The sequence below is a fragment of the Pseudophryne corroboree genome, chromosome 4, assembly GCF_028390025.1.
Source record: "Pseudophryne corroboree isolate aPseCor3 chromosome 4, aPseCor3.hap2, whole genome shotgun sequence".
Lineage (NCBI taxonomy): Eukaryota > Metazoa > Chordata > Amphibia > Anura > Myobatrachidae > Pseudophryne > Pseudophryne corroboree.
The window spans coordinates 93,648,253-93,663,892 of NC_086447.1; the positions used below are offsets into that span (position 1 = coordinate 93,648,253).

The 15,640-nt window shown below is 50.0% G+C and overlaps 1 protein-coding gene across 8 annotated transcripts in view; it reads left to right on the forward strand.

The window, feature by feature from the left end:
- ITSN2 (intersectin 2) overlaps positions 1–15,640 on the forward strand; it is a 398,370-nt gene that overhangs the window by 186,285 nt on the left and 196,445 nt on the right. For all 8 annotated transcript variants that reach the window (XM_063915271.1, XM_063915270.1, XM_063915272.1 and 5 more), the window contains one exon: positions 6,287–6,350. In XM_063915271.1, the coding sequence (XP_063771341.1) occupies positions 6,287–6,350 (64 nt within the window). The remainder of the gene's footprint in view (positions 1–6,286; positions 6,351–15,640) is intronic.

Genomic DNA, 15,640 nt, shown 5'->3' on the forward strand with positions numbered 1-15,640 from the left:
CTTTCGGCCTCAGAAAGGCAAGCGGGTTAGAGGCGCGTCCTTTCTGCCCAGAGGCAGGGGTAGAGGGAAAAAGCTGCATCATACAGCCAGTTCCCAAGAACAAAAATCCTCCCCTGCTTCAACTAAGTCCACCGCATGACGCTGGGGCTCCACATGTGGAGCCAGGTGCAATGGGGGCCCGTCTCCGGAACTTCAGCGACCAGTGGGTTCGCTCACAGGTGGATCTCTGGGTTCTACAAGTGGTATCTCAGGGATACAAGCTGGAGTTCGAGACGTCTCCCCCTCGCCGTTACCTCAAATCAGCCTTGCCAGCTACTCCCCAGGACAGGGAGGTAGTACTGGCGGCAATTCACAAGCTGTACCTCCAGCAGGTGATCATCAAAGTTCCCCTCCTTCAACAGGGACGGGGTTACTATTCCACAATGTTTGTGGTACCGAAACCAGACGGTTCGGTGAGACCCATTCTAAATTTAAAATCCTTGAACACTTATATAAGGAAGTTCAAGTTCAAAATGGAATCGCTCAGGGCGGTTATTGCAAGCCTGGAAGAGGGGGATTACATGGTATCACTGGACAACAAGGATGCTTACCTACATGTCCCCATTTACCCACCTCACCAGGTGTACCTCCGTTTTGTGGTACAGGACTGCCATTACCAATTCCAGACGTTGCCGTTTGGTCTGTCCACGGCACCGAGGGTATTTACCAAAGTAATGGCCGAAATGATGATACTCCTTCGAAAGAAGGGAGTTATAATTATCCCGTACTTGGACGATCTCCTTATAAAGGCGAGATCCAGGGAGCAGTTGTTGGTCGGGGTAGCACTATCTCAGGAAGTGCTACAACAGCACGGCTGGATTACGAATATCCCAAAGTCGCAGCTGGTTCCTACAACGCGTCTGCTGTTCCTGGGTATGATTCTGGACACAGAACAGAAGAAGGTGTTTCTCCCGGAGGAGAAGGCCAAGGAGTTGTCATCTCTGGTCAGAGACCTCCTGAAACCAAAACAGGTGTCGGTGCATCACTGCACGCGAGTCCTGGGAAAGATGGTAGCTTCTTACGAGGCAATTCCATTCGGCAGGTTCCATGCAAGGATCTTTCAGTGGGATCTGTTAGACAAGTGGTCCGGATCGCATCTTCAGATGCATCGGCTGATCACCCTGTCCCCGAGGGCCAGGGTGTCTCTGCTGTGGGGGGCAGTCACTCAGGGAAGAAACTTCCAAGGACAATGGTCGAGTCAGGAGGCTTCCCTACACATAAATATTCTGGAACGAAGGGCCATTTGCAATGCCCTAAGTCAGGCAAAACCCCTGCTTCAAAACCAGCCGGTGCTGATTCAGTCAGACAACATCACGGCGGTCGCCCATGTAAACCGACAGGGCGGCACAAGAAGCAGGATAGCGATGGCAGAAGCCACAAGGATTCTCCGATGGGCGGAAAATCACGTGATAGCACTGTCAGCAGTGTTCATTCCGGGAGTGGACAACTGGGAAGCAGACTTCCTCAGCAAGCACGACCTCCACCCGGGAGAGTGGGGACTTCATCCAGAAGTCTTCCAGCTGATTGTAAATCGTTGGGAAAGGCCACAGGTGGACATGATGGCGTCCCGCCTCAACAAAAAGCTAAAAAGATATTGCGCCAGGTCAAGAGACCCTCAGGAGATAGCTGTGGACGCTCTAGTGACACCGTGGGTGTACCAGTCGGTTTATGTGTTCCCTCCTCTTCCTCTCATACCAAAGGTACTGAGGATAATAAGAAAGAGAGGAATAAGAACTATACTCATCGTTCCGGATTGGCCAAGAAGGACTTGGTACCCGGAACTACAAGAAATGATCTCAGAGGACCCTTGGCCTCTGCCTCTCAGACAGGACCTGCTACAGCAGGGGCCCTGTCTGTTCCAAGACTTACTGCGGCTTCATTTGACGGCATGGCGGTTGAATGCCGGATCCTGATGGAAAAGGGCATTCCGGTTGAAGTCATTCCTACGCTGATAAAAGCTAGGAAGGATGTAACAGCAAAACATTATCAACGCATATGGCGGAAATATGTTGCTTGGTGTGAGGCTATGAAGGCCCCAACAGAAGAATTTCAGCTGGGTCGATTTCTGCACTTCCTACAGTCAGGAGTGACTATGGGCCTAAAATTGGGATCCATTAAAGTCCAGATTTCGGCCCTGTCTATTTTCTTTAAAAAAGAACTGGCTTCACTGCCTGAAGTTCAGACGTTTGTTAAGGGAGTGCTGCATATTCAGCCCCCTTTTGTGCCTCCAGTGGCACCTTGGGATCTCAACGTTGTGTTGGATTTCCTAAAATCACATTGGTTTGAGCCACTTCAGACCGTGGACTTAAAATATCTCACGTGGAAAGTGGTCATGCTTTTGGCCTTGGCTTCGGCTAGGCGTGTGTCAGAATTGGCGGCTTTGTCATGTAAAAGCCCCTATCTGATCTTTCATATGGACAGGGCAGAATTGAGGACCCGTCCCCAATTTCTCCCTAAGGTGGTATCAGCGTTTCATTTGAACCAACCTATTGTGGTGCCTGCGGCTACTCGGGACTTGGAGGCTTCCAAGTTGCTGGATGTAGTCCGGGCCCTGAAAATCTATGTTTCCAGGACGGCTAGAGTCAGAAAAACTGACTCGCTGTTTATCCTGCATGCACCCAACAAGCTGGGTGCTCCTGTTTCAAAGCAGACTAGTGCTCGCTGGATCTGTAGCACGATTCAACTTGCACATTCTGCGGCTGGACTGCCGCATCCTAAATCAGTAAAAGCCCATTCCACGAGGAAGGTGGGCTCTTCTTGGGTGGCTGCCCGAGGGGTCTCGGCTTTACAACTTTGCCGAGCTGCTACCTGGTCGGGATCAAACACGTTTGCAAAATTCTACAAGTTTGATACCCTGGCTGAGGAGGACCTTGAATTTGCTCATTCGGTGCTGCAGAGTCATCCGCACTCTCCCGCCCGTTTGGTAGCTTTGGTATAATCCCCATGGTCCTTACGGAGTACCCAGCATCCACTAGGACGTCAGAGAAAATAAGATTTTACTCACCGGTAAATCTATTTCTCGTAGTCCGTAGTGGATGCTGGGAGCCCGTCCCAAGTGCGGAATTCTGCAATACTTTTATATAGTTATTGCTTAACTATAGGGTTTTTTGTTCTGAGCCATCAGTTTAATGAGGCTCAGTTGTTGTTCATACTGTTAACTGGGTATAGTTATCACGAGTTGTACTGTGTGATTGGTGTGGCTGGTATGAGTCTTACCCTGGATTCCAAATCCTTTCCTTGTAATGTCAGCTCTTCTGGGCACAGTTTCCCTAACTGAGGTCTTTCCTAGCTTTAATTAGCGTAGGGATAACTTCCTCCGGAATGCCCTTTTCCTTCAGGATCCGGCGTTCAACCGCCATGCCGTCAAACGCAGCCGCGTTAAGTCTTGGAACAGACAGGGCCCCTGCTGCAGCAGGTCCTGTCTGAGCGGCAGAGGCCATGGGTCTTCTGAGATCATTTCTTGAAGTTCTGGGTACCAAGCTCTTCTTGGCCAATCCGGAACAATAAGTATAGTTCTTACTCCTCTCCTTCTAATTATTCTCAGTACCTTGGGTATGAGAGGCAGAGGAGGGAACACATACACCGACTGTTACACCCACGGCGTTACCAGAGCGTCCACAGCTATCGCCTGAGGGTCCCTTGACCTGGCGCAATATCTTTTTAGCTTTTTGTTGAGGCGGGACGCCATCATGTCCACCTGTGGCCTTTCCCAATGTTGTACAATCATTTGGAAGACTTCTGGATGAAGTCCCCACTCTCCCGGGTGGAGGTCGTGTCTGCTGAGAAAGTCTGCTTCCCAGTTGTCCACTCCCGGAATGAACACTGCTGACAGTGCTATCACATGATTTTCCGCCCATCGGAGAATCCTTGTGGCTTCTGCCATCGCCATCCTGCTTCTTGTGCCGCCCTGTCGGTTTACATGGGCGACCGCCGTGTTGTTGTCTGACTGGATCAGCACCGGCTGTTGTTGAAGCAGGGGTCTTGCCTGACTTAGGGCATTGTAAGTGGCCCTTAGTTCCAGAATATTTATGTGTAGGGAAGTCTCCTGACTTGACCATTGTCCTTGGAAATTTCTTCCCTGTGTGACTGCCCCCCAACCTCGAAGGCTGGCATCCGTGGTCACCAGGACCCAGTCATGTATGCCGAATCTGCGGCCATCTAGAAGATGAGCACTTTGCAGCCACCACAGCAGCGACACCCTGGCCCTCGGAGACAGGGTTATCAGCCGATGCATCTGAAGATGCGATCCGGACCACTTGTCCAACAGATCCCACTGAAAGATCCTTGCATGGAACCTTCCGAATGGAATTGCTTCGTAAGAAGCCACCGTCTTTCCCAGGACTCGCGTGCAGTGGTGCACCGACACCTGTTTTGGTTTTAGGAGGTCTCTGACTAGAGATGACAACTCCTTGGCCTTCTCCTCTGGGAGGAACACTTTTTTTCTGTTCTGTGTCGGGAACCATCCCCAGGAACAGTAGACGCGTTGTAGGAACCAGCTGTGACTTCGGAAAGTTCAGGATCCAGCCGTGCTGTTGTAGCACTGCCCGAGCTAGTGCTACTCCGATCAGCAACTGTTCCCTGGACCTCGCCTTTATAAGGAGATCGTCCAAGTACGGGATAATTATAACTCCCTTTTTTCGAAGGAGTATCATCATCTCTGCCATTACCTTGGTAAATACCCTCGGTGCCGTGGACAGACCAAACGGCAACGTCTGGAATTGGTAATGACAGTCCTGTACCACAAATCTGAGGTACTCCTGGTGAGGGGGGTAAATGGGGACATGCAGGTAAGCATTCTTGATGTCCAGTGATACCATGTAATCCCCCTCGTCCAGGCTTGCAATAACCGCCCTGAGCGATTCCATTTTGAACTTGAACCTTCGTATATAAGTGTTCAAGGATTTCAAATTTAAGATGGGTCTCACCGAACCGTCTGGTTTCGGTACCACAAACATTGTGGAATAGTAACCCCGTCCGTGTTGAAGGAGGGGTACCTTGACTATCACGTGCTGCGAATGCAGCTTGTGAATTGCCTCCAGCACTGCCTCCCTGTCCGAGGGAGCCATCGGCAAGGCAGATTTGAGGAATCGGCGAGGGGGAGACGTCTCGAATTCCAGCTTGTACCCCTGAGATACTACCTGTAGAATCCAGGGATCCACCCGTGAGCGAGCCCACTGGTCGCTGAAGTTCTAGAGACGGGCCCCCACCGTACCTGGCTCCGCCTGTGGAGCCCCAGCATCATGCGGTGGACTTAGAGGAAGCGGGGGAGGACTTTTGTTCCTGGGAACTGGCTGTATGCTGCAGCTTTTCCCCCCTACCTCTGCCTCTGGGCAGAAAAGACGCGCCTTTAACCCGCTTACCTTTCTGGGGCCGAGAGGACTGTACCTGATAATATGGTGCTTTCTTTGGCTGTGAGGGACCATGGGGTAAAAATGCTGATTTCCCAGCTGTAGCTGTGGAAACGAGGTCCGAGAGACCATCTTTTCTAAGAGCTCAGGAGAGCCCCTAGGGTGCATCCAGCTCGGCCGGGCACAAAATTCTAACTGAGGTCTGGAGGAGGGTCATAGAGGGAGGAGCCAGTGCACACCAGGTAGTCCTAAAGCTTTCTTTAGTTGTGCCCAGTCTCCTGCGGAGCCGCTATTCCCCATGGTCCTTACGGAGTTCCCAGCATCCACTAGGACGTCAGAGAAATGTGTTTAAAGTTTGTAGTTTGGCCGTCCAAACCTGGACTACGAAAGCCCAATGAAGCTCTTTAGACTGGTTTAGCCGCGCAAAGCTGTCAGGCGCGTTAACTACTAATCTTATTGGAGCAACAATTGAATAGTCTGATAGACGACCATTAGTATAGATGCCCAATAGGTGGCGCTCATCACAATTAAATCGGCCCATTAATATTACAAAGCGTAATTGTCACGGATGGGACAAGCCTAGTCCACCATTGTCTTATAAAGGAAACTTCTACGTGATAGTTCCCCTCAACTACAAATTAAGAGCCAGTGTTATTTTTTTGTTGTTAATGAATACCTTTGAGAAAGAGCTACAGTTTAACTTGTCAACCTATGTTCATAACAAAAGATACAATGATAATGATTTTTTTTTTTTACAGTGTCTCGTATGGGACGTTTTTACTCCTTTTCATGAAATGTCCTTTATATTGTCTTTATATTATCTTTGTAATTATATAATCCAGTAGAGCGTGTTTTATTCTATGTGAAGTGTCTGATTTTTCTGTGTCTGTCTCTTCTAGGCGACCAAGCAAGAAACTTCTTCTTACAGTCGGGCCTTCCCCCGGCTGTCCTAGCTGAAATATGGTAAGTTTATATTTATACTGCAATGTATGTAATTACACCTCCCACTGCCGCCCAGACATTCATCCAGTGTCACTGCACCCATGTATTGAGAGGGAACATTTTGTATAGCTCATCTCCAGACTGGACTACTGCAATCTCCTCCTATCTGGCATCCCTGACAAATACCTTTCTCCACTCCAATCTATCCTCAGTGCTGCAGCCCGGCTCATTTTCCTCACCAAACGCACTACGTCCACTTCCTCTCTCCTACAAGCCCTTCTCTGGCTTCCCTTCCCTTTCAGGATCCAATTCAAGCTTCTCACAATCATGTACAAAGCCCTCACCCACTCCTCTCCCATTTACATCTCTGACCTTATCTCCCTTTACACTCCCACCCGTCCTCTTTGCTCCGCTAATGCACGCTCCTGCAAACTCCTACCGCCAAGATTTTTCACGTGCTGCTCCCTTTCTCTGGAATTCTCCACCTCTCCCCATCAGACTCTCCACCCCTTTAAAAATCTTCAGACGGGCTCTCAAGTCCCACTTCTTCACCACACCCAGCAAACTCTCCTCCTAAGCAGTCTGCTCCATGCTCAATGTCTACCACATCTGGGTCACTCCTGTTTGTCTGCCCCTCCCCTTTAGAATGTAAGCTCCCACAAGCAGGGCCCTCTTCACTCATGTTCTTTTACTTAAACCATCTCCAACTAAACCAAATCCCGCTGTTTTCTGCCACCCTTATTTCAGTGTTATCTGCTGATGCAGCCATATTTCTCTAACGTCCTAAGTGGATGCTGGGGACTCCGTAAGGACCATGGGGAATAGCGGCTCCGCAGGAGACTGGGCACATCTAAAGAAAGCTTTAGGACTATCTGGTGTGCACTGGCTCCTCCCCCCATGACCCTCCTCCAAGCCTCAGTTAGATCTCTGTGCCCGAACGAGAAGGGTGCACACTAGGGGCTCTCCTGAGCTTCTTAGTGAAAGTTTTAGTTTAGGTTTTTTATTTTCAGTGAGACCTGCTGGCAACAGGCTCACTGCATCGAGGGACTAAGGGGAGAAGAAGCGAACTCGCCTGCGTGCAGAGTGGATTGGGCTTCTTAGGCTACTGGACATTAGCTCCAGAGGGACGATCACAGGCCCAGCTTGGATGGGTCCCAGAGCCGCGCCGCCGGCCCCCTTACAGAGCCAGAAGGCAGAAGAGGTCCGGAAAATCGGCGGCAGAAGACGTCCTGTCTTCAACAAGGTAGCGCACAGCACTGCAGCTGTGCGCCATTGCTCTCAGCACACTTCACACTTCGGTCACTGAGGGTGCAGGGCGCTGGGGGGGGGGGGCGCCCTGAGACGCAATAAAAACACCTTGGATGGCAAAAAATGCATCACATATAGCTCCTGGGCTATATGGATGCATTTAACCCCTGCCAGAATACATAGAAAAACGGGGGATAAGGCCGCCGATAAGGGGGCGGAGCCTATCTCCTCAGCACACTGGCGCCATTTTCCCTCACAGCTCCGTTGGAGGGAAGCTCCCTGGCTCTCCCCTGCAGTCACTACACTACAGAAAGGGTTAAAAAAGAGAGGGGGGCACTAATTAGGCGCAGTATTAACTATACAGCAGCTATAAGGGGAAAAACACTTATATAAGGTTATCCCTGTATATATATAGCGCTCTGGTGTGTGCTGGCAAACTCTCCCTCTGTCTCCCCAAAGGGCTAGTGGGGTCCTGTCCTCTATCAGAGCATTCCCTGTGTGTGTGCTGTATGTCGGTACGATTGTGTCGACATGTATGAGGAGAAAAATGATGTTGAGACGGAGCAGATTGCCTGTAATAGTGATGTCACCCCCTAGGGGGTCGACACCTGAGTGGATGAACTGTTGGAAGGAATTACGTGACAGTGTCAGCTCTGTATAAAAGACAGTGGTTGACATGAGACAGCCGGCTACTCAGCTTGTGCCTGTCCAGACGTCTCATAGGCCGTCAGGGGCTCTAAAGCGCCCGTTACCTCAGATGGCAGATATAGACGCCGACACGGATACTGACTCCAGTGTCGACGGTGAAGAGACGAATGTGACTTCCAGTAGGGCCACACGTTACATGATTGAGGCAATGAAAAATGTTTTACACATTTCTGATAATACGAGTACCACCAAAAAAGGGGTATTATGTTCGGTGAGGAAAAACTACCTGTAGTTTTCCTGAATCTGAGAAATTAAATGAGGTGTGTGATGATGCGTGGGTTTCCCCCGATAACAACTGATAATTTCTAAAATGTTATTGGCATTATATCCTTTCCCGCCAGAGGTTAGGGTGCGTTGGGAAACACCCCCTAGGGTGGATAAAGCGCTCACACGCTTGTAAGGGCTCTACCTTCGCCTGAGATGGCCGCCCTTAAGGATCCTGCTGATAGAAAGCAGGAGGGTATCCTAAAAGGTATTTACACACATACTGGTGTTATACTGCGACCAGCAATCGCCTCAGCCTGGATGTGCAGTGCTGGATTGGCGTGGTCGGATTCCCTGACTGAAAATATTGATACCCTAGATAGGGACAGTATATTTTTGCCTATAGAGCATTTGAAAGATGCATTTCTATATATGCGTGATGCACAGCGGAATATTTGCCGACTGGCATCAAGTCTAAGCGCGTTGTCCATTTCTACCAGTAGAGGGTTATGGACACGTCAGTGGTCAGGTGATGCGTATTCCAAACGGCATTTGGAAGTATTGCTTTATTAAGGGGAGGAGTTATTTGGGGTCGGTCTTTCAGACCTGGTGGCCACGGCAACAGCTGGGAATTCCACGTTTGTACCCCAGGTCGCCTCTCAACATGAGAAGACGCCGTATTATCAGGCGCAGTCTTTTCGTGGACAAGCGGGCAAAAGGTTCCTCATTTCCGCCCCGTGACAGAGGGAGAGGAAAAAGGCTGCAGAAGTCAGCCAGTTCCCAGGAACATAAACCCTCTCCCGCCTCTGCCAAGCCCTCAGTATACGCTGGGGCTTTACAAGCAGAATCAGGCACGGTGGTGGGCCTGTCTCAATGAATTTCAGCGCGCAGTGGGCTCACTCGCAAGTAGACCCCTGGATCCTTCAGGTGATATCTCAGGGGTACAAATTAGAATTCGAGACGTCTCTTCCTCGCTGTTTCCTAAAGTCGGCTTTACCGATGTCTCCTTCTGACAGGGAGACAGTTTTGGAAGCCATTCACAAGCTGTATTCCCAGCAGGTGATAATCAAGATACCCCTCCTGGAACGGGGTATTATTCCACACTGTTGTGGTACCGAAGCCGGACGGCTCGGTGAGACCGATTCTAAATCTAAAATCTTTGAACACTTACATACAGAGGTTCAAATTCAAGATTGAGTCACTCAGAGCAGTGATTGCGAACCTGGAAGAAAGGGACTACATGATGTCTCGGGACATCAAGGATGCTTACCTTCATGTCAAAATTTACCCTTCTCACCAAGGGTACCTCAGGTTTATGGTACAGAACTGTTACTATCAGTTCAGACGCTGCCGTATGGATGGTCCACGGCACCCCGGGTCTTTACCAAGGTAATGGCCGAAATGATGATATTCCTTCGAAGGAAGTGAATTTTAGTTATCCCTTACTTGGACAATTCCCTGATAAGGGTAAGATCCAGGGAACAGTTGGAGGTCGGTGTAGCACTTTCTCAGGTAGTGTTGCGGCAGCACGATGGGATTCTCAATATTCCAAAATCGCACCTGGTTCCGACGACGTGTCTTCTGTTCCTAGGGATGATCCTGGACACAGTCCAGAAAAAGGTGTTTCTCCCGGAGGAGAAAGCCAGGGAGTTATCCGAGCTAGTCAGGAACCTCCTAAAACCGAGCCAAGTCTCAGTGCATCAATGCACAAGGGTTCTGGGTAAAATGGTGGCTTCCTACGAAGCAATCCCATTCGGCAGATTCCACGCAAGAACTTTCCAGTGGGACCTGCTGGACAAATGGTCCGGGTCGCATCTTCAGATGCATCAGCGGATAACCCTGTCACCATGGACAAGGGTGTCCCTCCTGTGGTGGTTGCAGAGTGCTCATCTTCTAGAGGGCCGCAGATTAGGCATTCAGGACTGGGTCCTGGTGACCACGGATGCCAGCCTGCGAGGCTGGGGAGCAGTCACACAGGGAAGGAATATCCAGGGCTTATGGTCAAGCCTGGAGACATCACTTCACATAAATATCCTGAAGCTAAGGGACATTTACAATGCTCTAAGCTTAGCAAGACCTCTGTTTCAAGGTCAGCCGGTGTTGATCCAGTCGGACAACATCACGGCAGTCACCCACGTAAACAGACAGGGTGGCACAAGAAGCAGGAGGGCAATGACAGAAGCTGCAAGGATTCTTCGCTGGGCGGAAAATCATGTGATAGCACTGTCAGCAGTATTCATTCCGGGAGTGGACAACTGGAAAGCAGACTTCCTCAGCACGACCTCCACCCGGGAGAGTGGGGACTTCACCCAGAAGTCTTCCACATGATTAAAAACTCGACAGGTATTGCGCCAGGTCCAGGGACCCTCAGGCAATAAGCTGTAGACGCTCTGGTAACACCGTGGGTGTACCAGTCAGGGTATGTGTTCCCTCCTCTGCCTCTCATACCCAAGGTACTGAGATTGATAAGATGGAGAGGAGTAAGCACTATATTCGTGGTTCCGGATTGGCCAAGAAGGACTTGGTAACCGGAACTTCAAGAGATGCTCACGGAGGATCCGTGGCCTCTACCTCTAAGAAGGGACCTGCTCCAGCAAGGACCCTGTCTGTTCCAAGACTTACCGCGGCTGCGTTTGACGGCATGGCGGTTGAACGCCGGATCCTGAAGGAAAAAAGGCATTCCGGATGAAGTCATCCCTATCCTGATCAAAGCCAGGAAGGATGTAACCGCAAAAACATTATCACCGCAATTGGCGAAAATATGTTGCGTGGTGCGAGGCCAGTAAGGCCCGACGGAGGAAATTATGCTGGGTCGATTCCTACATTTCCTGCAAACAGGAGTGTCTATGGGCCTGAACTTGGGGTCCATTAAGGTTCAAATTTCGGCCCTGTCAATTTTCTTCCAAAAAGAACTAGCTTCAGTCCCTGAAGTTCAGACGTTTGTAAAAGGGGTACTGCATATACAGCCTCCTTTTGTGCCTCCAGTGGCATTTTGGGATCTCAATGTAGTTTTGGGTTCCAAAAGTCACATTGGTTTGAACCACTTAAATCTGTGGAGTTAAAATATCTCACATGAAAAGTGGTCATGCTGTTGGCTCTGGCCTGGGCCAGGCGCGTGTCAGAATTGGCGGCTTTATCCTGAAAAAGCCCTTATCTGATTTTCCATTTGGACAGGGCGGAATTGAGGACTCGTCCTCAGTTTCTCCCCAAGGTGGTTTCAGCGTTTCACCTGAACCAACCTATTTGTGGTGCCTGCGGCTACTAGGGACTTGGAGGCCTCCAAGTTGCTAGACGTTGTCATTGCCCTGAAAATATATGTTTCCAGGACGGCTGGAGTCAGGAAATCTGACTCGCTGTTTATCCTGTATGCACCCAACAAGCTGGGTGCTCCTGCTTCTAAGCAGACTATTGCTCGTTGGATTTGTAGTACAATTCAGCTTGCACATTCTGTGGCAGGCCTGCCACAGCCAAAAATCTGTAAATGCCCACTCCACAAGGAAGGTGGGCTCATCTTGGGCGGCTGCCCGAGGGGTCTCGGCTTTACAACTTTGCCGAGCAGCTACTTGGTCAGGAGCAAATACGTTTGTAAAATTCTACAAAATTGATATCCTGGCTGAGGAGGACCTGGAGTTCTCTCATTTGGTGCTGCAGAGTCATCCGCACTCTCCCGCCCGTTTGGGAGCTTTGGTATAATCCCCATGGTCCTTACGGAGTCCCCAGCATCCACTTAGGACGTTAGAGAAAATAAGAATTTACTTACCAATAATTCTATTTCTCATAGTCCGTAGTGGATGCTGGGCGCCCATCCCAAGTGCGGATTGTCTGCAATACTTGTACATAGTTATTGTTACAAAAATCGGGTTATTATTGTTGTGAGCCATCTTTCAGAGGCTCCTCTGTTATCATGCTGTTAACTGGGTTCAGATCACAGGTTATACGGTGTGATTGGTGTGGCTGGTATGAGTCTTACCCGGGATTCAAAATCCTTCCTTATTGTGTACGCTCGTCCGGGCACAGTATCCTAACTGAGGCTTGGAGGAGGGTCATGGGGGGAGGAGCCAGTGCACACCAGATAGTCCTAAAGCTTTCTTTAGATGTGCCCAGTCTCCTGCGGAGCCGCTATTCCCCATGGTCCTTACGGAGTCCCCAGCATCCACTACGGACTATGAGAAATAGAATTATCGGTAAGTAAATTCTTATTTTTTGTACCCTGAACTTGTCCTATATTGTCTTCAAATGTAAGTCACTATTTTGCTTATTTGTTTATGTACTCTGTAGTTGGGCGCTGCGGATCCCTTATGGCGCTGTATAAATAAAGGATGATAATAATCTCTGCTGGGTAACTCCAGTAAAACAATAACAAGGATTTCTCTATCGTCCTTGAGGATGTTGGGACTCCGTAAGGACCATGGGGAATAGACGGGCTCCGCAGGAGATAGGGCACTTTAAGAAAGCTTTGGACTCTGGGTGTGCACTGGCTCCTACCTCTATGCCCCTCCTCCAGACCTCCGTTTTACACTATGCCCAGAGCAAGATGGGTGCAGAGCAGAGAGCTCTCCAGAGTTCTCTGCCTAGAAGCATATTTGTTTGGATTTTTTTTTTCTTCTACCTTTTACTACTTTTTCACAGGGAGCACTGCTGGCAACAGGCTCCCTGCATCGAGGGACTGAGGAGAGAGGAGCAGACCTTCTTGTCAAAGATAGGCTCTGCTTCCTCGGCTACTGGACACCATTAGCTCCAGAGGGGGTGAACGCAGGTTCTTACTGGGCGTCCACCCCCGGAGCCGCGCCGCCGTTCTCCTCACAGAGACAGAAGTCAGAAGACGTCTCAGGCGGCAGAAGCCTTCAGCTTCACTGAGGTAACGCACAGCACTGCAGCTGTGCGTCATTGCTCCCATACACCTCACACACTCCGGTCACTGTAAGGGTGCAGGGCGTAGGGGGGGGCGCCCTGGGCAGCAATATAAACCTCTGCATGGCAAAAAGACTATATACATGTACAGGTGGGCTCTGTACATGTATATAAAAGAGCCCCCGCCATATTTTACTAAGTTTGAGCGGGACAGAAGCCCGCCGCCGAGGGGGCGGGGCTTCTCCCTCAGCACTCACCAGCGCCATTTTCTCTCCACAGCACTGCTGAGAGGAAGCTCCCCGGACTCTCCCCTGCTTACACACGGTGAAAGGGTGCTTAAAAGAGAGGGGGGGGGGTGGCACATAATTGGCGGTTTACATATTATACAGCGCTGCTGGGGAAAAACATTTGTGTTGGTCTCCAGGATCATTGCGCTGGGGTGTGTGCTGGCATACTCTCTCACTGTCACTCCAAAGGGCCTTGACAGGGATACTGTCTTCAGGAAAGGGGTTCCCTGTGTGTGTGTGAAGTGTGTCAGTACGCGTGTGTCGACATGTTTGACGAGGAAGGCTCGCTTAATGTGGAGGGGGAGTGCTTGAATGTCAGGTCGCCGTCGGCGACACCGACACCGGAATGGGTGGATATGCTGAATGTCTTGAATGCAAATGGCAATCTATTGCATAAAAGATTAGACAAGGCAGAAGCTAGGGATCAGTCAGGTAGCCAGTCCATGCCTGTCCGTGGGGCGCCAGGTCCTTCGTGGTCTCAGAAGCGCACCATATCCCAGATCGATGACACAGATACCGACACAGATAACGACTCTAGTGTCGACTATGAAGATGCAAAATTACAGCCGAAGGTGGCTAAGGGTATAACGGTACATGATTATTGCCATTAAAGAGGTTTTGCATATTACTAGGAACCCCCTGTCCCTGACACGAGAGTACACATGTATAAAGGGAAAAAGCCTGAAGTCACTTTTCCATCCTCATTTGAATTAAGTGACTCGTGCGAAAAGGCTTGGGAATCTCCGTATAGGAGACCACAAGTTCCCAAAAGGATTCTCACTGATAGGATACGCTGGGAATCTTCGCCAAAAGTTGACATGGCGCTGACACGTTTGTCCAAAAAGGTGGCACTGCCTTCTCAGGATACGGCTTCCCTCAAGGAACCTGTTGATCGCAGGCAGGAAATTACCTTAAAGCACATTTACAATCATTCCGGTACTATTGCTCGACCGGCTATGGCGTTGGCCTGGGTTTGTAGTGCGGTTGTGGCATGGGCACGCGTAAATCTACGTAAATTGACACCTTAGATAGGGACGCCATTCAAATGACCATAGAGCATATCAGAGATGCTGCCTTGTATATGAGGGATGCTCAGAGAGACATTTGTTTATTAAGCTCCAGAATAAATGCTATGTCTATTTCTGCTAGGCGGCTCTTGTGGACCTGACAGTGGACGGGAGATGCCGATTCAAAGCGGCATATGAAGTCCTTGCCTTACAAAGGGGTGGAGTTGTTTGGAGACGGCCTCTCGGATCTTGTCTCTACGGCTGGTAAGTCAAATTTCTTACCTTATGTCCCCCCGCAGCATACAAAAAAGGCACCTCATTATCAAATGCAGTCCTTCCGTTCCAATAAAAACAAGGAGGTACGTGGATCATCCTTTGTTGCCAGAGGGAAAGGCAGGGGAAAAAAGCTGCACACAGCTAGTTCCCAAGAGCAGAAGTCCTCCCCTGCGTCTGCAAAGTCCACCGCATGACGCTGGGGCTTTCCGAGGGGAGGCAGATCTGGTGGGGGCTCGTCTTCGGTTTTTCAGCCACGTCTGGGTTCACTCGCAGGTGGATCCCTGGGCATTAGAGATTGTTTCTCAGGGGTACAGGCTGGAATTCGAAGACTTGCCTCCACGCCGATTTTTCAAATCGGCTCTGCCGACTTCCCCGTCAGAGAGGGAGCTAGTGTTGGCAGCAATCCAAAAATTGTATATTCAACAGGTGATTGTCACAGTTCCTCATCTCCAGCAAGGAGAGGGATATTACTCAACCCTGTTTGTGGTCCCGAAACCGGACGGTTCGGTCAGACCCATTTTAAACCTGAAATCTCTGAACCTGTACTTGAAGAGGTTCAAGTTCAAAATGGAATCACTCAGGGCTGTCATCGCCAGCCTGGAGGGGGGGTATTGGATGGTGTCCCTGGACATAAAGGATGCTTACCTTCATGTTCCGATATTCCCCCCGCATCAGGCGTTCCTGAGATTTGCAGTGCAGGACTGTCACTACCAATTTCAGACGTTGCCGT